Raw genomic sequence first — 26,768 nt, forward strand, 5'->3', positions numbered from 1 at the left:
TTTCAATTATTGCATGTAGACCCCCTTTTAATTCAAAGAAACAAATAAAACTTAAAATAAAATTAGATTTGAATACAGAATTTGATAATCAATGTATCCCCGTATGCACTGGCAGTTGGATCTTGCAATAAAACAAATAAATAGATGAAAATAAAAAATACATAGAAACTGTAGTTTGCAAACTCAAAAATGAACAGCGCCTAAGCAGAAATTGTTTGTAAATAGTTTTAGGGCTCAACAATATATATTGTTGCCATCAATAGCAGAAAATTTGTGCTGTATGTGCAAAGGATGCAGTATTGGGTAACTAACATCTGTCCACATCCTTCTTTCACCTATTATCTTAATTGTTTTTTATGATAAGCACAGTACATAAATAATATTGTGTTGATCAAGACCTTTAGTCAAGATTCATGGGTACATATTAGGGAGACAATGTGTCATGCCTAAAAACATTGTTATGATAGCGACACATTAGTCAAAACAGAGCTTTGTATATAAAGTGTCATTTGTTTGATAATGATGAACAATATCACAATTTCAATAGTGGACAGAGGCTTTTCACATGGTGGTTAGACCGAGGCTAATACCCGCAATAGTCTAGCACAGGTGTCAAACTGATCCAGTAAAGGGGCTACAGGTTTTCATTCCAACCAAGCAAGAACACACCTGATCCAACAAATCAACTGTGTGAATACAATTCAGTTGATTGAATAAGTCCAGTCAGCTGTGTTCTTGCTTGGTTGGAATGAAAACCTGCAGCTACAGTACCCTTTACTGGATCAGTTTGACACCCTATGGCTTCAAGCTGCAGCAGCCCTGGATTGACAGTCATGTCAACACTGTCATTTCACTTGTGTGTTATCTCAATATTTAGCTCAGTTTACTGAGCCTCACTGAAATGCAGGTTGTGTCCTTGACTTTGAAGGAACATGGGGTTAGAGTCACTTGTGTGACCTCAGGTCAGAAGACAAGCATGGGAACATTTGTTTACCAATCAAATCTTTAGACGAGGCTCATTTAACCAAGTCATGTGTTGTGGGCCTTCTGGAGACAAAACCTTCAGCTTACTTCCACAGTCTGATACTGTGACAGCTTTTCAGTTGGGTTTAGAATAGCCCAAGGCTAAGGATACACATGTGAAAATCCTCTAACAAACCTACCAGCTGAAACCCCACACTAATGATCACTTAAATAATATATAATAAAACACATGTCTTCTCTTTCAGGTTAATTAGTTTAGATGCATATAACATCTGAACTAACTGACAACTTTCCCCTTCATCTGTCATTAATCTGTCAGAAAACAGATGGAGAGGGAAAGGGAAAGATGACATGAAAAATAAATAAATAAAATAAAAGATATTAACTGTGGTGAAATATAAAAAATAACATACATTGTTTGAATCACATAAGAAAGAGATCAATAATAATGATGATAGAAATAATAACAAATAGGTGTCCTACTATTGAGAGAGGTAGTCATTCTGTCCATGGATCAGTCGTGTATGCTGTTGTTTGTTGAATCTGTCCAAATTGTCAGTGGAGCACAGTGTCAGTGTGGAGATGTAAAGGGCTGTAACATGATGACCTTTGACATGTCCAGTGGCTGTAGGACTGCTTCTTCCAGGTATCTGGCCAGTGTTTGTGTGAGGACAGCATCACGGTAGACATGGAGGAGGAAAGGCCTTAAAGGGAAGAGCAGACAGAAACTTTATTCCTCCCATTCCTTTAGTTGTTAATGCAAACAGCACACACAAACAGTAATGAAACAGTATGTTTGCTTGTTGTTTAGTCAAAGAGGGATCCTGTTCTAAAGGAGTAAAAAAAATGTTACCTTTAGTTGTTTAGCCTGATTCTGCACCCAGCAGGAAGTGTGATGACAGTGATGACTGATCTGATCTTCCCTACAGCAGCACACCCGATCACTTTCCAAGGATCAACAGTAGTTAGGCTCTACTGAAGTCAACTGTGCACAGCAATGGATGCACATGTGGTGACGTGGAGATAGGAGGATGGCGCAGGTCCTGATAACAGAAAACATAAAGTTATTGTCATAAACTGAAGACTGTGAAACAAAACATGTTCAGAAGTTACAAAACAGACATTAATAAAATACCTTGAACACTGCTGCCATTTCACTCAGAGAGGTTTATGAAGGCTTCATGATGTTCAGCTTCTTTCACATGTTGAGCTCTCTGTGCAGTCCTGAGTGTCTCCACTCTAACTGTGAAGTGGAGGGATCACAGAGGACGAATGAGAATGACAACATTATACTCAACAATGTTATCTAAACTGTTGCATTAATACAAAGTAAATACATGAATGTACACTATTGAAAGAGAATATCAGATATACAACAACAAGAAAACAATACCTTATAGTCTGTTGTGAAGAAACCTCAGCACTGGCAGGTGGAACACAGGTCTGTGGTCCAGCAGTGACGGTCCACTGTTGATGCTGCTGCAGCATCTGGTCTGTGGCAGCATGATGTCCTGGTTGATGATCCAGTATCTCAGAGCCAGAGTGATGGTGAGGCAAAGACGGGCAGGTGTTATCTCATCCTCTGCTTTAAAGAATGACTGGGATTGGCAGGAAGTAGAAGGTGTCTCTAGCAGTGATGGTCCGCTGACAGTGGACAGAGTTAAGATGCTGCTGCTGTCTTGTGGCTGCATGTCTTGGTGGATGTGAGCTGGTCCTCACAGTGCTGAAGGGTGTGAGGCTGAAGCTGGTGTTGTCATAGAGGAGACAGGAGAACTGTGTCTCTCGTCCAGGGGAAAGTAATCTTACACGAGTTATAGTCTCTAACAAGAAACTGGCTGGGATGATAATGTGGAGTTTCAGCTGGTAGGGATCACTAAACCAGAGAGCAGGTGTTACATTAAGAACACCTACTTTCTGATTTCTACAGTAAATGTTAGCAGCTGTATACAATGCTGTATACAGCTGCTGAAACAGTTTTGACCTGTGCATTCATCATCCCTGACCCGACCCAGATGAATGCACAGGTCAAAATGCATTGGCAATATAGCTCATAACAACATATCTGAATATCTGAGTTATCTGAAAAGAAATGATGTATTATCCAATATTCTCAAAACTTATGATTACCAAACAAAATGTTATTTTACTTACATGTGACAGCATACTTAGGTTTCCTTTACATAGACACTTAGATAAACCGGACCAACAACAATATGGTTATCTAAAAAACAATCACATGATGCTCAGTGGATTTTTGTTCTACCTGACAGTTTTCAGACCTGTGGTGGAGAGAAATTGGGTCCTGCAGCAACAAAGAGGCCTTGCATGTCAGTTTCTCATAGGCTCGTTACAGAAGTCATACCAAGTGTTGAGGAGATCCTCTGGTCCGCCCTCCCTCCCTCCCAGCCTCAGAGAGACTGAGGCAGCCTGGCAAGGTGTTGAAGCCTGGCTGCTCAGAGGATACTCCTCATTATGGACCATTGTATTTGGCATTTAAATCTCTGTAAGTCATATTTTCTACATTGTTCTGAGTAAACATAGCATCACAATATACTCTTTTTGATTTTAACATTGCACATTTCAATCATTTACTCTTTAATATAAGCTGTGTTATTAATACATTTATCACTCACTTACTTTTAGTATTATTACTAGTTAAAGTTCCATCACAAGTTCTTTGACTTTTTCTTGATCTTTAAAACTCACCTGACATATTATGGGCTGTTAGAGGACATGACACAGTAGACAGGATTGTGATAACTGTAATAACTTCTGATCACGCCAGATTGGAGACAACGCTGTGGTTGAGAGATGAGAATGAGGTCGAGCAGTGTGTTCTTCTCTGTGGTTGCACCATTGATCAGTTGTGTAAATCCATGGGACTGAAACAGCTCAAGGATCGGCTTACTGGCGTTGGATAGGAAATTCTCGTTGAAGTCACCACACACAATTATGTTGTTACAGTCCATGATCTCAAGTGAGTCCAACAGGCTTCCCAGGTTTGATAGGAAAGATGTCACACTGTAGTCTGGAGGTCTGTATACAGCTGCAATCAGTGCACTCACTGGGGCTTCAACTTTCAGAGCTACGAACTCAAGGTCAGTTACATTATGAACATACTGTTTTTCATGCACTTGAATGTGGTTTTTAACATAAACAGCAACTCCACCACCTCTTCTGTTGGCCATCTGTGGTACATTTGTGTAGGACACGTGTCTGTTGCGTTTGAACATGGTGTAACCCTCTAAATGGAGACTGTCTGCCACGAAGGAGCCTTGTAGGTGAGTTTCTGTGAGACACAAAACATCTGCAAGACACAGTTCATGATGGCTCTTGATGTCATTGACATGAGCTGGGAGTCCCTCTGTATTGTGGTGAATAATGGTCATTGTGTCAGGTCCACTCAATGTATGTTTGATCTGAAGAAGAGGCATCATGTCGTCCAAGTTGACTTGTCTCATAGTTTGCAGGGCTCCAGTGATTTGTGGGTTGGCGTATATTTTACTCTCATCCATATCCAGAATGTGCAGTCCACTGAGAGAGGTCACTCTGCTGACAGCTACATAAGCCATGCCAGGTTCAAAAATGTGTTTCAGTGAGACCACAGCTGATGTCCTTGTCATACCTTGGACCTTGTGAATTGTACAAGCAAAGGCCAGTTTAATAGGAAACTGTCTGCGTACCACTCCTTTCTGTTTCAGATTCTCCTCGGCTCTCTCGATGTACACTAGATTGTCTGGTCCACCTGGTGCTCTATTACGGTAATCCCTTCCAGCTGTTTCATCATCCATCTTGAACCCAAGCATAGTGACATGTGCAACACCATTTTGTTCAGAAGTTATTACCCTGACCAGAGTAGAGAACGATCCATTCACCAATCCTTGAGACACGTCTATGTTTCTGGTGAGCATGACACGAGCACCCTCAGCAACGTTTAGAGTATCTGGTAACTCATTTCTGTTTCCTTTATATGGTTTGGCTTGTCGTGCCATTCTGCCAGTTCGTGGGTCCTTCTTGTAGTCATCTGCATCAATGTTGGTGATATGAGAATGGAGCAGAGCTAATGTTGTTGAGTTGTGTGAATCAACTTGTTTATTGGTAGCAAAAATGTGCAGTACATCATTTGGACAAAGTGCTGGTTCAGTGACGGCCTGTGACAGCAGAGCTCTGTCTGATTCAGACAAAACACGTGACTTTTCTTTCACTCGGATCCTGTTCAACATCTCTGCAAAGGCAACATCATCCTTCTGACGCATAATCTCAGTCAGAGTGATCATCTGAAAGTGTTCCTGCCAAAGGTCAATCTCACAGGGGTCATACACACACAGAGGTTTGGACTGTCTCACTGGTGGAAGCTGATAAAAGTCTCCTACGGCTATGACTGACATTCCTCCAAAGGGTCTCTGACTGCCTTTGATCTGTTTGAGTCTGGCATCAACATAGGCAAACAGGGGCTTTGACACCATGGACACTTCATCAATGATGAGGATTTCAGCATTCAACAGGTCAGATCTGACTTCATCCAGTTTGTTGCCAAGTCCTTGAAATGGAGGTTTTAGGCTTCTGGGCAGCTTGAGAAGAGAGTGCAGTGTTGTTCCTGAGATGTTAAAAGCAGCCGTTCCAGTGAAAGCAGTCAGCAGGACAGTAGGGTTTGATATGTCAGCCTCCTCAGCACGTCTCGGCAGCTTGCACAGTATCTTAGAGGCCTCAGAGTAGATGCATTTAATGAGATGTGACTTTCCTGTTCCAGCACCACCATTGATGTAAAAAAAGAACTGCTCTGGATTAAGGCCACAGACTCGTTTCACACACCAGTCTCTCACTGCATAGAATACACAGGCTTGTTTCTGGTTCAGATTCTGATACATCTGTCGTAACAGTGTGGGGTCTAATGCAGGGGACTCTCTGATGGCTCTGGCTTCAGTTACAGCATTAGCCTGATTTATGTACTCTGGGACATTCTCTTGTTCATTTTCATGATCTGGCTCTCTTGACTCCAGCTCTTCAACACACTCCAACCTCACTACTTCAGATTCTGGTGCCAGATTACACCATTCATCAATCACACCTCTGTTCTGCTCATACTCTTCAACAGCATTCTCAATCTGCTCACTGTTTTTCTCATATTTGTCTCTGTTTCGTTTCACAATGTGTTGGACATATTCGGGATGGACGGAGCCTGAGAGTTGAACACAGCCACTGTTGTAGAAGGACTCATATGTGGGGAAGTACGGTCTTTTCAGTTCCTGCTCTGATCGGTGAGGAATGTACAGTTTCAGTAATGTGCCATAATACTTCTCAGGATATTTTTCCTGTGATGTGCGGTGATATCTGATGATAGCAGGCTTATCCTTTTTCCTCATTTGCACAAATCCCATCTCATTCAGGAGGGGCAACACATCTTTCCCTTTTGTCTGCTGGCCATAGACAATCCTGCAAGTAGCTGCAAAATCAGCCAAACACATCTCCTCATACTCTGGTGTTTCAGGTCTGGCTTTGTATTTGTCAGTCAAAGACGTCATCCACACATCTGCACATTCTGATGTTGTGTTCTCCAGGAACGAGAGGGGACGACTCATTTTCAATGCGTTGTCATCAGTCGGTATGAATACGACACCACGGGAGCACTTTTTCATGTTAATGCCACATGCACGGGTCACACACTCCTGAGCACTGACCTCTCGCTTTTTTGAGTATGCCTGCATGATTTCCCTCATTTCATCACATTCGTTGACGTGGTCTCTGTTGGAGTTCTCAATGACTGTTTTGAGGTACTCGGACATTCCACCTTCTTTCTTGGTTATGTACTCTGTGAGATACACAATGCATCCGTGTGCGTTCAGTATGTACTGTATGTCGATATTTGCATCCCAGGCATCAAGCAAAAACGGATTATATCCATTTACCCAGCAGTCTTTTGGGTCACGTTTCAGTATCACTGCACTGGATTTGTTCATGAGGTCGAGGCATCGTTCATACTCAATGTGTGTTAAATCGCATCGAGCCAGGAGCTGGTCTAAACTCAGGGAGGCTGTTTGAGGTTCATTCAACAACAAGTTCAGTGGTCTGAGCTTTTCTTTTGCTAGTTCCACGAGCAGTGGATCAAATTCCTCATCAGGTCTCGTTATCATGGTGTCTCTCACAGGTGGTTTGGGAAATCCAAATCTGCATCCAGAGCTGCGAGTCTTGAAACATGTCTTTGAGTGGTTTTTGCTGTGCATTTGCAGTTCTGTGACTTGTTTGTACAGTTCAGGTTGTTTATGTGGGTCAGGCAGCTGAGCTGTGATGTATTTGGACACAAAATCCAACACCGTCTGATCATCATCCTCATCAAACACAGGTGCACCTTCTATCCAAACGAGGCAGTGAATGTGTGGGCTTCCTCTGTGTTGAAACTCAACTCTGTAAAAGTAGTCAACAACTTTGCCGATGGGCTGTGCAGGAGACAAGATGACATCTCTGAATAACGCCTCAACACGCTTATCAAACATGCGCATGGCTGTCACAGGATTGCTTCGCAGGATCTCACACTTTGCTGACCAGTCCAGACTTTCAAAATCCACATCTTCACCTTGCTGCCTTTTTATTGCTTCGATCACCTCAGGCCAACGCATTTCAGCTGCAGAGAATGTACAGAAGAAAGTGGGCTTTCCCAGCTGTCTGATCATGGCAAAGAGATCTTTGGTCGTTTTCTCCCAATAGGCTGGTGTTCCTCTCAGTGGCTGCATGAATCTGACTGCATCTCTGTTTCTCACCAGTCTCTCAACCTCTCGTTTATCTTGCAACATTCCTGAGGTTATTTTTCGTCCATCTCTGGTCAAAGGTTTTCCTTTACGTAACTGTATTGTCATGCTAGAAGTAGCCAAGTGTATTTCAGTCACAAACTGTGCAAAGAACAGGTAATTTGTGTCTCTGGCAAAACGGCCATCATTACAGAAGAGCCTCGCTTTGAAATAACCGCTGGGTGTCACTTTAATAGGTCTCTGTTCATCCAGTGTGTTTTGACCGGTAGGGAACTGAACAGGGAAAGCCATGGCCTCCAATTTAGGTGTTCTGAAAAAGCTGACTGGATTGTTTCTTTCAGCGGGGGCAACAGAGTAGATTCCTTCACTAAAAGATAGTATTTCCTCTGCAACATCACATGGCTGAAGGCATGATTCCAGAGCAAAACCACCATTAGGCATGTCACCTTCCTGCTCATCATCATCTCTCTGCTCCTTTGGTTGTTCACCATCACTGGACAACATGTCAACATCCTGTTCATTTTCCGGCTCATGTTCTGCCTCACACAGTGCATCAGTCTCACACCTGTCCATTTCCATTAAATCAGCTTCATCATAATCATCATCCTCCATTGTTGCATTCTCATCATTGTCATCGTCCTCATCAGGAAGTGTTGGGTCACATAACTTTGCCACATCTCTGATAGTAATGTCTTGATACTGTGGGTGGATCTGTTTGAGTTTATGCAGCGCCTGCACTAGTTTAGACCAGGTAACAGTCTGAAACAGCTGGTGACCTCTGTAACACAATCGTCTCTTCAGTTTCACTCTCATGACCTGAGACTCACTTCTCAGTCTGGGTAAGGCTTCCACTGTTTCCTGAACCTCCGAGGGAACACATATGACATTACCACGTATTAGATTCTGTCTGCCTTTGGGAAGAGGAATAATCTTGGCAAATGCTATGCACTTGGCTATGAGATGTCTCTCCAGTATGTTGAGATCACACAGTTCAGACGGAATATCAGCGAGCTGTAAGTTGTTAGCAACAGCGAGGCTTGGCATATTTCCATTTTTAAGGTGATTATGACAGGTGTGACAGATCCACTCTCTCCTTCTCTCATCAGGCATCTTACACTGTTGTTCATCTCTGCAGTCAGCATCACAAACATGGACATACTTTCCAGTCAGGCATCGAGCAACCATGTGTGGATTTCTGGCATAATTTGACCTTTTGCAAAGACGTACTTGGTTTTGAAAAGAAGCTTTATGGCAGACAGTGCACACATAAGTGGGACCGTTCTTTCTATGTGATCTGAAAATCTTTATGGCCTCTTTGATCAAAGAGTTGTCATCCTCTGTCTCACATGTTGGTCTGTTCATCTGTCTGTATTTCTTTTTTATTTTCATGGCACATCTCATGTTCTGCATACTCCTGAACGCAAGATTGTTCGCGTACCTGTCTCGCATCCGTTTTCTCATTAGTTGTCTGTGTCTTTCCCTGAAGGATTTGTCGTTTCTATATCTCGTTCGGATATAAGATTGCTGTTTCTCTCTGAAGTCAGGATTCTCCCTGTATCGACTGCTGAGGAATCGCTTATGTTTCTCTCTGAATTCAGCATCCTCCCTGTATCGACTGCTGAAGAATCGTTTCTGTCTCTCTCTGAATTCAGCATTCTCCCTGTACCGGGCTCTTATATTATTTATTTTCTGTTTTCGTAATTCAGAGTTGTTTTGATAGATATTAGCAACAAACTTTTGTTTTCTTTCTCTGAATTCTTCATTAGAATATTTCCTGCTTGAGTCAGATTTTTTCTTTGCTTTAAATGTCTCATTTGAAGCATACTTTTCCCTCTCTTTCCTCTTTTGATTCTCCTTTCTCTGTGATACCTTTTCAGAGCGCATTAGCCTACTCTTATATTTTCTCCTTTGCTCTTTACCAAGTTTTTTCAGTATACGCGAGATGTCATGTGAGATATTATCATTGGCCACAGTATTTATCAATGGAGCAGATAAGTTTGACTCACTGTGAGGGGCATCATGTGATGTGACAATGTTAGTGGACACTCCCTGTAATATGTTATCAGAGACATCACTGGCATCAGGGTTTACCTTTGCAGCAGAGTTTGGGTCATTCAGCAGAGCATCATGTGATCTGACAGAGTTCAAGTTGAACTGGCTCAATGGTTCTGGTTCAGTTTCCATATCAGTAGATACCTCATGTACAATGATATAAGTGACAACAGTGTTTATCTTTGCAGCACTCTTGTTTTGAGGAGCATCATCCAGCAGAGCAGTTGAAACAGCAGCAGCATGAGTTGTAGGTCGACTCTCTCTGTCTGGGATATTCTGAAGGATGTCTGTGTTCACATCGTAAAACTTCACAGGCTTCAACTCATAGTTACTGGAGGACTGTGCGCCTGACATTCTGTGACACGTCATGAGCCTGTCAATCATATCACTGAGACGTGTGAATGTTACCATGACAGCAGTACCAGCAGTGTGTGAACCCGGGAGGAGTGGCAAACCATTAGCTGTTCTGGAGTGGGGGTCAAAAAATCCAAACCTGCCTGACCTGGTTCTGAATACTGCAATACACAACAGTCTCATCATCAGTAAACCATACTGCACTTCTGATAACAAGCAGCTCAGTCCTGCCTCAAGGTCCAGATAACTGTCTACAGCTCCAGGTAAAGGGTCTCCAAATGTGCCGTATCTGGAAAGTTGTGTCATGTCCACATAATGTATACACCTGCGTGCAGGAACTTCATCAGGGAGCTCATCTGTAGTCAGATAGATGTCATCATGGTTTAGCCCTTTCCTCACCTCTGAGTACATCACATTACCCTTATCCAAAACAAGGTCCAGGTCTGCTCTGGTCAGGTTTTCATTCTCATGAAGGAATGCAAGAAAGGTTAGTGAGTTACAGGTACACTGCTTATTTCTGTTTATGCCATATCTACTAGAAGCCTGGCTGCGTGATGCACACACATGTCTTACAGAAGGCTGATGTCCCAGGTTTACTGCATGAGAAGGTCCTGCAACACATGGTTCATCTCTGTGATGTCCTGTCTTTACGATGTCAGCATAAGATACCTTTGGTGCACTTGTCTTATCACTTTGACCTCTGTGGGTTACCTGGGTCACATTAGAAGGTTCTGCTACACATGAGTCATTACTGGGACGTACTCTCTTGACAACATCAGCATAAGATACCTGTGGTACAGATGTTGTATCGTGTTGACCTGCCTGTTTCACACTTTGAACATGAGATGCTGCAGACATGTTTACTTCTCCACTGTTCTGAGGACCAACACATTCTGCTTCTTTAGTTGTTTCACAGTGAATCTCATGTGACCTCTGCCAGCGCAGGCGTGCAGCTTGGGAATTCTTATTTTTCTTTGGCATTGTTTTAATGTTCAAAGACCACAAATATATTTTCTGTTATTTATTTTATTTTCTTTCACACCAAGATATTAAACACAATATGAATGAACAGTTTCTGTTAATCTATTAATCAAAGGAACAGACTCAACTGTGGCCAAAAAAAGCTTGTGGAAATATATGTAATATATGCAATATTCAAAGTTTCAAGGTAATGTTTCAATATTCAAGGTATGCAAGGCTTTTCAAAGGTTCTGATGGGAACAGATAGAGTCACAATGTTTGACAGATTAGAGGGATAGACAGATAGAATTCCTTAATTTAGACAGAGGTGGAGATGTGACAGGATAGAATGAAGAGCCAATATTTTAGACAGAGTGGATAGAAGGTAAAGGAGAGATCGAATGCTTCAATGATAGGGGAGATGAGAGATGCTGGACAGCCGGACCTGCAAGACAAGAAAAAAAAAATAGTACATTAGACAGTTTCAATATAAGAAATCAAATTGAGTAACTTTTACCCAAAGATAAAATGTCATTTAAAAAGGTTTCTGCTTTGAATGTCTTCACATTAACAGTCTAAAAACATAATAACTAACAAATAGCCCTATTATTACTACAATTCTGGTGTTATGAAATGCATCTACTCTGTGGGGCTGTTTTAGAAGTCTGTGTATCATTGCCACTTTGGTAAGTGTGTATAGGAAAACTCTTAATTTGAAGCTCAGTGCTGAAAATTCCGCATTTATATTCATGTATGTATGTGAACTTACTGTTGCGTCACCGTGGGGCTGCTGACACTGATGGTCTGCAGTTAGAGACAGGGAGTAGGCGGGGGGAAGGAGTGAAAGTACGGTGAGGCAGGTAGGGAGAGAGAGAAAGACAGACTATCAGTTTAGGAAAACCAGCACCTCACAGCCCATTTCAATCCTAAAGATCATTTACTTCCTCCTGTCTTATCAAAATCTTGCACTTGGATACTAAAAATGAAATGCAATGGCTATTGCTGTAGCTAATTGGGGTTGTACCTCTGGACACACCTAGCCAGTGTTGTCAAAAATGTGTTTTGTAAAATGCTTGAGAACACAAAGAAATAGCCTCTTTACTTTACTTTTAGCATTATGTAATTCATGTTATTCCGGTGAGATATTATCAGACCCACACAGAATCTGCAGATTTTTTATTTTTACATTCTTCAGTAGTGACACAATGAAAATCTGCAGAACGATAAAATGTATTTAGGAGCATGCTGTTTCACAAGATTGTAAGATTTTATATTAATTTAAGTTTAAATCAACCTCCAACCTTATGCACTCAATTGCAAGTAACGATAAGGAGAGGATATATGTTCGTCAACTGCCTTATTTTACCTGACTAATGACACTATGACGAGATGGCAGCACTGTCATGTAAAGTTAATTATTACATAATAAACACTCATATCATTTGACGAAAAAAGACGAGATACAAATGGCTAAAACGTTTTGGTTTTCATAGACTTAAACTATGAACAATAAAAATGACAAAAACTAATTAGCAGTTTGGTCTAAAAACTGATACTAAATCTAAAATGGCTGCCAAAATTGACACTTTAAATCAGTTTAAAGTATAAATTATTACATTATCAAATAAATACAATTTTGAAGCAGAAATAATTATAAAACCTTGTGTACATTTAACATTCATATTAATTAAATCAGTTTGCTTGTAAATGTCTTCTAGTGTTCCTTTATTAAGCAAAAAGCACATTATTTGATTAAATTTCATTGTGCACCACAAAGTTCATTATGTACTGCTAAACATTTCTCCTTAGTAGATTATATATTCTTTTATAAAATCTGCTTAAGGGTTCACATGAGGCAGTAAAAGGTTATTCTAATTTCTAAATTGTGAATCAAATAAATATCAGTTTTGTGATAGCAAAATCAAAATCCATGTGTGTAAACTTACACTTCAAAGTCAGCAACGGGTCACCAACAGAGAGAATTGTCTGCAATTAGAGACAGAAAGCAGGATGGAAGAAGGAAGGAGGCAGAGAGGGAGAGAGAAAGATGATCAGTTTCATTTCAGAAGCAACCTCATGATCTCACAGCTCATTTCAAGTCCCACTGCTTATCAAGGTGGACAATTCCTTTCTCTATTTATTATTTCAAGGACACTAAAAAAGAATCTACAGGAAGTCCTTCCTGCCTGTACAACCAATGTTATCAGTGTCAGGACAGGCGGTCAGGAGGTGAAGCCTCACTCTTCACCCAAACAGACTTATGACTGATAAAGACACTCTCACCGTGGACTCATAAACCTTTCACCCTCAAAATTAAATGATCCGACTAACTGACATAACTGTACCATAACTTTACAGTACAATTTGGATTTAAAGTCGACCTCACACATTTCAAGATTCAAGAAGCTTTATTTATCCCATTAATATGTAGCGCAGACATTGCTATTAAGCCCACCAAGTCTGATTTTCACACTTTAAAAAAGTAAATACTTGACCCAAGTGAGAACATGTTTTGAGAACCATGTTGATAAATATTTAAAAAATATTTACAATATAAACTTGTTCTATTAAAATATTTGCAATATGTTCAGTGTATGCTGCATCAATAGTAACAGTACACAAAATAAAAGCAAAACCTGATTTAAATCATATATGAATGTTTTTTCTAAACAAAAAAAAGATGTACAAATGCTAAACCGTTACCTGCAGTCAATTACATTTCAGTTACAATATTGATTTACTTACCAACCAAAGTGTAGAGATGTGTGAATGTTCTGTTGAAGAGAAGAAACAATGTGACAAACTCAGTTAGCATGCAGATTTTCCACGTCAACTATAAACATCAAGTCCAGTGTGAATTATCCACGATGCCATGTTCCATTTCGTCTAACATAAAATAGAGATAGTCTGGCTCTAAGTCACAGCTACAATATCAACATAATAAATATAAAATAAATATGATGTGCTTGAATGCAGCTTACACATAAGGACAAAATATCGACAGTAGAGCCTGCATACAGAAGTAGATAACTACTGTTACTTAGTAACAGCATTATTTATTCAAGCTCATTCAAAGGCTGACTCATTAGTGTGTGGAACCTCTACTTTAAGCAGACTGGCGTTACATGCACATTCAACAACAAATACAATTAAATTTAACTTTTAAATTAAACTTTTGCACGTAGATTTAAGAGATCCCTGGATCATATTTAACACCTAGGCTATGGTTGCCTAAAGTTACCTAACTGAGTGCTGCTAACAGCTAAGACTGCTGGTTAAAATTGAGCCAAAGACACACATCAACAGTATTATAAATTAGCTTGTTAGTGGTTAATTTTCCATTTTTTTTTAATGTTCCTGCTTCACATTCGTGTCATGATAGTTAGCTGAGTTAGTGAAAACAGACATCTTTAACAAAAAAGAAACTAACATAAACCACTAACTTAATCAGTTGTTGTATGTCAGTTACCATGGCTAAAGCAAAGAGGCTGTATTTACCTCTTTGGCTAATGTTAGCGTTAGCCGCGATGCTAGCATTAGCATCGTCGCTAATATTAGCTAGCCGATAAAATGCTTTCCTCGGCTGTACGGTGAAAATATTTCACCTATCCATTAATGTTCGAATGCAGTATGAGTTAGAACCCACGTTTAAAACTCTTTTAAAACTAATAACTGTATTTTTACTGCTCAAAACATTAGTCACATTAGTTGGGAGACAGGCTCAGACTTGCTTACCTGACAGGAGATCAGCACAAAATGACACAGCATTTTTGCTGCGCAGCTACCTTTTAATGAGGCGTTCAGGGGAACTCAGACATTCTGGCGTCAAAAACAAAATACTTTGAAAATCAGACTAATTATGATTTTTTATAGTCATTGCCTTTAAAGGCATACCAGTGGTGGCTGGTCTATGTGAGGGAGTACTTAGTATGTGAAAGCAGTGACATTTCAAAGTGGAGCATGTTTAAATATGTGCAAAAGTATGAAAAAAAAGCAAGAAATGTTTCAATGTAAGACTGTTTATTGTTTATGTTTTTTAATTTCTGATGTTCATTCTCATGAGCACTTATTATTATTATTATTATTATTATTATTATTATATTATTTTTTATTATTATATTATTGCACACACACATTCTTCTTTTCTATTCACGGCCAAAGTATCATCACTGAAACCAAATAAACATACATTAAAGAATTTTTATATTAAAACAACAAATACTTTTAATAAGGTGCCCCTATCAGAAATCACATCTTTCAGTAAACCTCTGCCTGACACGCGTGCACGCGCAGCCGTCTGTCAGGAGGGTTTATTATTTCAACACGTTCACAGGGAAATTAAAAATAATAAATAGTCCAAGAATATACAGGGAAAACGTATTTTGCACTTCGCCTTCATTGAAAGCCTACATTAAACTCACAAAAAATAATTTAGAAAAAAAAAGATAACCACTTTCAACACTTCATTGTAAGCTGTCATCTTTTTGCGCAAGGGGGGGGGGGGGGGGGGGGGGGGCACACTGAAAATAATCTTGTCCCGAGCACGGGCCTGCACACACACACACACACACACACACACACACACACACACACACACACACACACACACACACACACACACACACTCTCTCTCCCCTTCTCATGCATTGATTGATCCACCACATTAAAGTCAGTTAAGTTAGATCTAGATACAATATACCAACAATCCCCTGCTGTTACAGTTACGTTAATGATAACATCGTTTTCTGTACCGTAGGTGAGTCATTTCCTGTAGTTTCTGTAACGTTGCGTTGGTTTCATATCTCCTTTAGTGATTCACATTAGTTAATGTCAAACTTGCTCAGATAATGACCGCCAAGCAACTGTGTTGTTGTTCCTTGGTAGGTGACGTCAGAGCCAGATCACAGGCCACGAAAATGTCAGCAAGCAGGAGCGCCTGCAGCTGCAGGGGGCCAATTGGCCAATTCCCAACATAGTGATATGACAGATAGATAATAGAAATACGGTCCGCGCGGCCAAGATGATTTTTTTTAAGTGCTCGTGTCGACCCCCACATGCAGAGGTGGGTAGTAACGCGCTACATTTACTCCGTTACATTTACTTGAGTAACTTTTTGGAAAAATTGTACTTCTATGAGTAGTTTCAAAGCAGCAAACTTTTTACTTTTACTTGAGTAAATTTGTGAAGAAGGAGCGGTACTTTTACTCCGTTACATTGGGCTGATTCTGCTCGCTACTTTTTTTTTATCGATCCGTCTGCTGCATGGTCTGTTTTGTTTATGTGGGGACCAGAGCCAGTGGCGCCGCCAGCCGGAATCCTGTACGCACTGTGCGTCTGCCCAAGCAAGTCAGAGCTTTTCTTTCGCTCACACAGTGATCTGGAGAGACGCAGCCGCATTTGAGAGGACGATCGCGCGTGTGTGCGCAATTACGCATAGCGTGTTGGCCCTCTCCACTACACAATACAGCTCGGCTCTAGTCTCGTCACCTCTCTGCTGCTGAGCACTGTGGGCCGAGCCGATGCACGTCTCTCTCCCCGGGCCGGGAGAGTTATCATACCGTACTGTGCGTGTGTGTCCAAGCGTGTGTGTGCGTGCGTGCGTGGAGTGCTCACAAGCGTGCGCTTGTGTTTAGGGCGCGGATGGAGGGCACAAAAAAAATTATTTGCACCGGGCCGATCACCATGATATACACTACTGATTTCACTGATACTGAAAACATTCGATTTTGTCTTAAAAAACGTATTTTTCCATTTGTTGTTGTATTTTGCCGTTTCTGTGCGTACATTGAAATTGAATCCTAGCGACGTCTAACTCTGTTTCACCAATCAGGCAAAGCCTAAGCCATCACATGACCGCACACACATTCCCCGCGGCAAACAGGCGGAAAAGAGCGCAGAAACAAAACGATGGAGACGGCATGCAATTCCGAAGAAGCCGAAGAGGAGGAGGCACAACACACCTGGCCCCACATAAAAGAAATGTTCACACTCCAGGCAAAAAAAAAAACAGCTACATTATGCGTTGCCATTTGTGTCTCCCGAAACAAGTGGAGTTATTTATTTATTATTGTTTATTATAAACTGTTTCAGTTGTCTAAGGGAATTCTCCGTGCATTATTTGACATTATTTGACCTGATTAATAAAGGAGGTTACTCGGCAGTTACTCTGTACTTGAGTAGTTTTTTCACCCATTACTTTTTACTCTTACTCAAGTAACACAGGGTGACAATACTTTTTACTTTTACTTGAGTCATATTATTCTAAAGTAACAGTACTCTTACTTGAGTACAATTTTTGGCTACTCTACCCACCTCTGCCCACATGTTATGAAACACGCCACCCCGGGCGGCTGCCCGTTTGGCCCGTGCCCAAAACCGCTAGTGGTAGACTCTAATATATCCTATTGCAGCATAACAGCATCAGTGAGAGTCTAGTGGTTAGAGAAGCGTGCTTGTGAGTGATAGGATCCTGGTTTAAGCCCCAGACTAGCTGGAATATTTAACTCAATTTACTTCAGTTTTATATTTAGTGCCAAATTCTAACAAAAGTTATCTCAACACATTATTGAGAGAAGGGCATAACCACACTTTATGTCTTAATTATGATTTACAGAGACAACAGACAGATGGACAGACAAGCACAAAGGCCTACACCAAGACAGACAGTCCCAGGGATGCAAGGTGCAACCACAAAATTAACATTAACTGTAATAATATCTGTAGTAATGTGAATATGACTAACAAGTTATTGCAGTTAATATACCAGAGTGATATGAATAGTAGAAAAAATGGCAGTTAATTAGATAGAAATATGAATAATAATAATTATGGTGGTGAATATGATCAAAAGATAAGTAGTAGCAATAAAAGCTGCAATACTAAAGAAAAATACAACTGGTAGTGTTTTCATTAATGTTAAAAAATTAATAGAACTAATAATAAAATATATGAATAACAGTAATAATAGCAGCAGGAAGCGTTAAGAAAGCACAACTCCGGGGAAGAAAGTTAGTAACATGCATTAATGGGACATGAATGATACAGATAGAGATGATAGAAGCTCAGAGTATCACAGGAACACAGGATCTCTCTTGACAGACTATAGCAGCATGATGATGCTTCATGTCAAAGATTGTGCATCTTCATTGAACTGCATTGCCAGGGTTCCATTGCCTGGCTCCCCCGACACAAGCCAGGCGTGAGGGCCCGTTCATCCCTGCTCGCAGCTTTAACTATTATTATTATTGTTTCATGAGGCTAACGTGCCTAGCATTAACTTAACAGACATGAACTTAATCTATGCCTCAATTGTAACTCCAAAACCATGCTGAATTGCATTGTGATGTCCAGATGGACCAGTTTTATGAATATGTTCCCAAAAGATAAAGGTATGGACAATAACACAGATGTCCCCTCCTCCGTTCAACAGTTGTATGCAGCTGTCATTTCAAGGCAGAAGACTTTGTCAGGACTGGACAGACAGCTAAATGGCATTTGGCAAAATCTTTTTTCAATAAATAAAAATAACTATTCAAATACTTTATCTTCTAATTTTGATAAATAATATTTGAATTATATTATTACTTTATTTTACTTTTTTACATACCTGTTAATATTTTGTATTATTTTTTCTCTATTTTATTTAATTATTTATTCAATTATGTGCACTGTTGCTTTCTTTGTGCTGCTGTAAGCAACACATTTCTCCTCTGGGGGTCAAAAAGGTTTGTCTTATCATCCGGGGGGGGGGGGGGGGTAAGTGTGGGCTGCACTTGATTACTGTACACGCTAGATGATCACTACATCACTCACTCTCTTGTGTGCTATTGCTTATGAGTAGGAATTTATTTGAGGTAATGTGAAAATGTATTCATTTAAAATATATAATAAGCCTTAAATGTTGTCATCTACAGAAATCTAGAAATAGGATAAGTCAAAATTGATATTCAAATAGCTTTTAACATCTCTAATAAGGTGTAATTGACACAACGGCAACAAGGTAGGACATTTAATTCATTTAATTTTAACAAATTAACAAAATACGAACAGATAAAACAGTTAAGTGAAAGGACGGAACACTATAAAAAACAGCAAGATGAATAAATCACCTATGTGTCACCTACACAACTTTTATGCTTGTAACTGTGGTCCCAGAGACACTGATCTCCACCTTTAGAGGCACTGCCACGAACTGGGCCTCGATTGGACACCAGAGAGCCTCTGGTATTTCAAGGAGACGTGCGTCCTCGAGTAGGAGGTTGAGGGTGCCCTCTTTCCCCTCTATTTCTGTGACCCCCATGGCCCCAACAATTTCTTCTGTCAGGGATGAGACCACCTATCGAGAGAAAGCAAACGTATATATAGGTACGTATATAGATACTGTATTAGATAAACTTTTCATACACTTTTTAAAAATTTTAATAAGATGCCATATCATGACTTTTTTTATGGCATTTGTAATGATATATTATAAAATGACTTTTTATTACAATTTTATGATATACTTTGACTTTTACTATATTTTTGTAATATACTATTCCATAACTCTTTGAGGATTTTTTGACAGAATATACAATTACTTTTTTTTTTTTTTACATTTTTTACATACTATACTACTTTTTATGACATTTTAATGACAAACTAAATTATTACTTCAAGACTTCTTTATGGCATACTATACTATGACTCTTTTATGACATTGCTATAATTTCTTTATTACATTTTTAATGACATATTACACTATGACTTTTCTTTTTATGATTTTAATGACATACTGCATTATGAATTTTCCATGACATTATAATGACATGCTGTGACTTTTTTATGGCATACTAAGTTATGATGTTTATGTCACTTTTAATGAGATACTTTGCTATGACTTTTTTAATGACACTTTTATACTAACAATACTATGAGCTTTTTAAATATTTTTTATGACATACCATACAATGACTTTTTATTTCATTTTATGACATACCATTCTATTACTTTTTGGGGATTTTTTGACAATGACTTTTATTTTATTTTTTTACATACTATATTATTTCTTACGACATTTTAATGACAAGCTATATTATTATTTGTATGCTTCTTTATAGCATACTGAACTATACTATGATCTTTTTATGATTTTTAATGACGTACTGTATTATGAATTTTCCATGACATTTTAATGACATGCTTCGACTTTTTTAAATTTACATTTTTATGATGCTATGACTTTTTTTTTCAACATACTATATTATGATTTTTATGACATACTATACAATTGCTTTACTATGACTTTTTATTGCATTCCTTTATCATGACTATGACATTTCTATGGATATAGCCAACTATACTATTACTTTTTTATTTCATATTTTATTTTATTTTAATGATTATGACTTTTTTATGACATACTATATTATTACCCTTTTAGGACTTACTATATTATCACTTGTAATTTTTAATGACATAATCTACCATGACTTTTTTAATGACATGCTATTACTGTTTTATGAACTATACAATGACTTTGTATTTCATGATTACATTATGATTTTTTTTATGACAGTTTTAATGGTAAAGCCCACTATACCATGGTTTTTTATGATATGTTTTATGACAGGCAGATTAACATAGTGGAAAATCACACAATTGTTTCAGCAGACTGTTTTTGGAAATGTGATTGTGTAAAGAAAATAATCAAACAATAATTTAAATAAAGTCTGAATATGGTCTCAAAAGTAAATGACTGCTAGCTCCCAAAACTATTGCTGGTGCAGTACTTCCTTTCTTTCTACTGGATCATTGTTAAATGGGTTAATTAGGCCATTAAACATAGCTGTATATTTTGCAAATGTGATTGTGTAAGGTTTTTTTGTGTATGCCTGTAAAAATTCTCGATCGCATTCACTGTGTTCCAAAATGGTTAAAAACAAGCAAGCAATCAAGCAAGCAAGCAAACAAACAAACAAACAAACAAACAAACAAACAAACAAACAAACAGAAAAAGTGACACCAAAGTAGCCTACCTCTATCTTTGAGAATGTGGTGCTTTGCAGCTGGGGGCCGTAATCAGAGCGTTTTGCAGGCCTATTGACATGTGTCACTCTGATGCGGGTCCCCACCTGCACAGGTGTCTCAGTGACGGCTGCGTCCCTCCACAGGCAAAGGGGCATGCGAGTTGTATCCTGTAGAATATAAGGTAATACAATATTGTAATGTAGACTATTGACAGCATAATGCCTATGAAAATAGATAAATTATCCCCAATTTACCTCAACAACTTAAATTAAAATAATGAAACTATGGATACTCTACCTGTTGCAGTGTCAGCCTACGTAGAGGGACCACATCTTTCCCACTCTCGACCCTCTGCAAGGCTGATACCTGAACAACAAGTTGGATTGTTATGTTGATTTTACACTTTATAGCAATCCTCAAGAAATGTTAAATTTAATTTCCTTTAGTAGCCAATGCATTTATTTAACCCTTGTGCATCCGTAGGGGCATTTTTGGCTTTATACTTAATTTTTTTCGATTATTTTGGTTGTGAAATAGATGGTTCAGGAAGGTGACATTTGTGTCCTCTAAAGTAATAAATGGGAGTTGTTGCTTTTTAAATTAGACACATAAAAATAAAAAAGCTGGGTTACAAGATTTAACTCAATGAAAGTGGAAATTAATATTATCATTTAATGGCAGTTTTTTAAATGCAGGCATTTTGTCGTTTTAAAGGTATGTGCAAGGCTTAAAATAATAATAAAAAATTGTATGCATGTATATATATTATTTATTATTTATTTTATTTCTTTACTCACTTCCACAACTTCGCCCTCCACCGTCATCAAACCTATCCCCTCCGAACATCTGCTGAGGGCGGTCACAGCAGACCTGGGTCGGAGGAGAGCACCTGCCTCCTCTCGCAGCTCATCCGAAATTAGAAGCGGTGCGCTTCTAAAGAATTTTGTGTTCTTCGTTATATTAATATAATAAGGCAGACTCTGCCCCCTCAGTGTGTGGCCTTTTATAACGTAGCTTTTTCCCTCTGATATTTTTGAGGCAAACTCTTCATAAAAAACCACTTTGCTGATCGTCTTGCCATCAGAAATTACCGCTATTTTATTTCTCTTGATGGTGCCTGCTGTGGCACCACCGTTTGAAAATGTCCATGACAGGACTTTTGTCTGTTCGGCCGTTTCCACCACGCATACGTGGAGAGGTGGTGGCCGGAAAAAGGGGGTGTCGGGCTCAGTCCACAGCAGTGATTTCAAAGCCATCTGAAATGACAAGATAAACACAAGTAACATTACTATACAGATAAGCACACACACACACACACACACACACACACACACACACACACACACACACACACACACACACACACACACACACACACACACACACACATACACACACACACACACACACATACACACACACACACTGTCATCTAAGATGGCAGAGATATTATTGCCAAACTCCTCTCTCTTACATTCTTGTTATGAACACTTTTCTTTAAAATCTTCATAACGTTTTCATTCATTTCACTGTAACAGTTCACAGTTAACCAGCGCTGATATAGCCTATAGCCAACTCAAATGTAGGCATTTTTCTTTTCTTTTTTAAAGCTCGACATAGGAATACATCTTATCAATTAAAATGATCGATTTTAAACTTCAATAATTAGCATATGTTAGCAAACATAGACAAGAACAAGAACACTTACTTCTTCTTTCTTCAACTTCTTCTGGATCAATGAGCCAATTCGCGCCACTGGAGCACTTATCGAAGCTCGCGCACACAGTAAAGCCCTGATTATGCTTCCGCGTAGTGATCACGCAACGGCTACGCAACGGTTGCTTGGAGACCGTGATGGTTCTGCGTTGGGTTTACGTGTCGAAATGCAATTCAATGCCACACAGGTAAAGGGCGCTATGTTTTTTGTAAAGACTGACCGACCGACCGAGACTCTTGACTAGGGTTGGGCATCGGATAAGAAGCTGTTGGAATTGCGATCCTTTTTTTTCGTTTTTTAAAACGTCCTCACTAGTTTGTTTGTTTTACTCCGCTCGCACTAGTTTGTTTGTATTACACTGCCCGGCGCGCGATAGATTGAAGAACGTCACTCGCTCAACATGGATGGCAGAAGAAGACGCCGCTCGGAAGTCTGGCTTCATTTTAATTTGAACAAAGACGGATTAGCACAGTGCAACATATGTGGAAAACTACGCGCTACTTAGTAACACGTTACTGTAGTCGGACTACTTTTTTCAGTAACGAGTAGTCTAACGCGCTACTATTGCCAAACCAGTAGTCAATCAGTGCTAGCAGGTCCGGCTAGCACGGATTGGTAAACTGCCCTGACTGGTCAGATGCCTTCATGTCCCGCCCTCCTCCGCGCGTGCACAGGTCGGGTCTCACTGATGCCGGTGGCACAACACCTGAACATTTCAGCACACTCCTCTGCAGGAATACGGAGTTCATTTGGTTACAATGGCGGAGAAAATGCAGCCAGCGTTACTTCTACCAACTCACCCCACTAAAAAGGCAAGGAAAAGAAAGCCTGAGGCAGAAAAGGTTGCAATGAGAAAGGCTCAGGATAAAGAAAGAAGTCGGACCCGAGTCAACATCGGTGCAGCGTTTGAGCGGTGGAGACAACTGGGGCATGTGAAGGGCCTGAAAAGTGATGCAGAGGTTGCTCTCTTTCTGTTGGACAGGTAATGATTTGTTTTGTTTCGGGGGGATTTGTTATTTTCATGAAATATGTAAGGTTTGCCAACTTGGCTACGTGTGTAGCTCGTATTAGCCGAATGCTAACGTTAGCTTCGTTGGCTAGTGTGTAGCTCGTATTAGCCGAATGCTAACGTTAGCTCCGTTGTGTGTTGTTTTTAGCCATGAGAAGGATCGATCAACTTCCACGCCAGTAAAACACAGATTGATGAGACCCCCTCTCCCACCTGTGTCAACTATATTTTCAGAGTCTCTGTCCGACCGGTGAGTTCAAATAGCTGCTGCTAGGAACATGGCTTTGACCGACGTAGTGGGATATATCCACAACACAACATCTATCTTTCATATCTAGCTTGTTTGTTTTATGTGCGCGAAAGTGCTCCTTGAGAAACCCCAGAAAAAAAAACATACAATACTATCAGTGATATCTCTGCTAAATCTAATAGCAGACAGTGGGTAAATGCAAAAGAGTGTGTGTACTTTTGGTGAAAAGTGAAACCTACTTGCTGGTGTGGTTGGGGCAAGGAAAGTTGATTAGATCGTTTGAGAAGTATTATGTCCTGAAGATAAAAACCTGTCCTTCAGCTTAGGAGGTCCAGCACTTCACAGAGTCTGTAACATTAGTAATAAAATAAAACACACTAACAATAAGTTGTACCTCTACCTTTGTGGGGTGTTAGTGGAGTAATTGATCATGTTACTGTCTCTTCTATGGACTCTCTGCTGGTAGATGCTATGCAGAGAGGATAGGGGCAAACTGAGGATCCTCTCAACAGTTTATAACAATCTAAAGTTAAACATTAGCTGCCCAGAGGAGACAGCTCTCCAGCAATTGGATGCAAGGTATGTTATTAGATGATTTTGGCCAAGTATTTCCTGAATAAAACTTAGAGTACATTCATGGTCTGTGCATTATTATGTGGTGATGTAATATTCTCTCATTTGTGTGTGTGTGTGTGTGTGTGTGTGTGTGTGTTTCTGTCTTTTTAGTATGTTGTCACTGGACCTCAACACTGATGTTGATGCAGATGAATTTAACGACATTCGAAACTATGTAAGTTGATGTGTGGTGTGCAGAGATGTTTTTACTTTCCTGTTTGTGGAAAATTGTATTCATTTTGTGAATTATTATATTATTTTCTCTGAATTTCTTTTTTCTATAGCATTGACTGGGAAGAAGAAGACAACACCTGGAATCCTGATACGGAAACACAGTCTGTGTCATCATTAGAAGAAGATGCAACCAGAGAAGTGGACACAGATGATGATGATGATGACAGTGACCATCCAGATTTTAGGCCTCGTATTTGTGTAAGGTAGTTTCAATACCCTCTAGCTCCACTTACAGTCAAGTTATTGTGTTTTGTTTTTTATTTCTCATAGCTGTTCTTATTACAACAGGACTGGCGGTGCTCTGAAGACTCCAATTTGCTTGGAATCACTTCAGGAAATTAGCATGGAGGACACTGTGCATGATGCTCCAGACAATGCCCCAGATCAAACTATGGCAGACCAGTAGCAAATGGAAATATATCGGCCTTCAACCCTTTGTTGAACAGAGAGCGCCATCTATTGGGCTCAGAAAATAAAGAAAATGCTTCATTTGGACATCGCTACTAAATAGTTATGGGGCAAAAATGGCTTCTATTGTTATTGATCACATTATTCACAACCTGTGTAATTTTTGTTCCGCAGGACATGTGGACCGGACTTCTTCACCATGTGACTGGAGAACATGCATGGGCCCTTGGTGCCTGTCATCATGGTCCCTTGGTGGGGGACAGAGAGAAGGGGTGGATCCAGAAGGGTTCTATGGCACACCACAGACTGACAGAACTAGTCCTTGATGCACGCTGGCTAAAGAGCATACACAAATATCTTTAGGTATGTCAGCATAGGTCTATGTCCAAATTACTGTTTTCCCCTGTGAAAATATTCAACTGTACTTCTGTATTTGTACTGCTATTTCTTCATTTGTATTACCAGAGTATAAAGCAATTGTATCTTTCCTCTGTGGTTTCAGGTCAACTGCAGAGTTGGAGTCCTTCCACAATCATATTCTCATGTACGCAAGCAAGCGCTTCAGCTTTTCACCGCCCGTGTACGCTGCTCGAGTCATGTTGGCTGCCCTGGACAACAACCACCACGTTGACAGACCAGCCAAGAGAAGGGCTGATGGCTCTCTTCAGTATGTTTAATTTTATATGGAAAAATGAAATAATGTACACTGTAAGGTAATAGGAATGTATCACTAAGCTTCTAATCTTTTCTCTTATGGTAGATACGGCAAGGTGTACAATAAAAAGTCCAGGAAGTGGAGCCTTTACACAGTAAAGGTGGAAAAGGACTACACATACATTGTGGACCTCCAAAGTGCAATTCTGCGGCGCAGGTTGTCCGCTACTGGGGGTGTGCCACGGGTCGCAAGGAAGAGGCCTGATGATCCCCGTCAACATGGGGTTCTGTCAGGTGTCCCGGCCCCATCAACGCAGGAGCTTCTGCAGAGTCAACTCAGCAGAGGGCTATGTGAGTTTTCTTACAATATTGTAGCTTGATCACGAAGTTCAAACATAATTATGTGCAAAAGGTCATTTTAAAAATCGATATCATAAGTTATGATCTAAAATAATTATCTTAACAAAGCCAAGGATGAAACACATGTCATAAATGTTTGTGAAATGGAAACAAAGTTGTAAGTGTTGTCATTCATTGTGTGTCTCTGAAACACAGTAATTATTGTCAGATGTGTAATTTTGATATTCTTCCTAAAGGTAAATCGCTGCCAAAGGAGTGATCACCACAGCTGACAATAACGCCGCATGCACAGCATGACCTGTCAGCCATCCCTGGAAACACCTTTTCTTTTGTGTAGATACACTCAGGTGTTCTTGTTTTTAAAAGTATTTGTTAGGTCTATTTTTTTATGTTTATTTTTTTTATAAAATAATAAAAAGT

At 39.7% G+C, this 26,768-nt stretch overlaps 1 protein-coding gene across 1 annotated transcript; it reads left to right on the forward strand.

Annotated features, from left to right (window-relative positions):
* Positions 1-1,943: 1,943 nt before the first annotated feature.
* Positions 1,944-26,717, forward strand: LOC311021982 (uncharacterized protein). Its single transcript, XM_084022943.1, has 6 exons — positions 1,944-2,001; positions 23,586-23,800; positions 23,976-24,077; positions 24,804-24,867; positions 26,283-26,339; positions 26,585-26,717. Exons 2-6 carry the CDS (start codon positions 23,589-23,591, stop codon positions 26,618-26,620), a joined length of 471 nt encoding a protein of 156 aa, XP_083879069.1. The 5' UTR covers positions 1,944-2,001; positions 23,586-23,588; the 3' UTR covers positions 26,621-26,717.
* The last annotated feature ends 51 nt before the right edge of the window (positions 26,718-26,768 follow it).

The sequence above is a fragment of the Eutrigla gurnardus genome (genome assembly GCF_963514095.1).
Source record: "Eutrigla gurnardus genome assembly, chromosome: 12".
In the NCBI taxonomy this organism is placed as follows: Eukaryota; Metazoa; Chordata; class Actinopteri; order Perciformes; family Triglidae; genus Eutrigla; species Eutrigla gurnardus.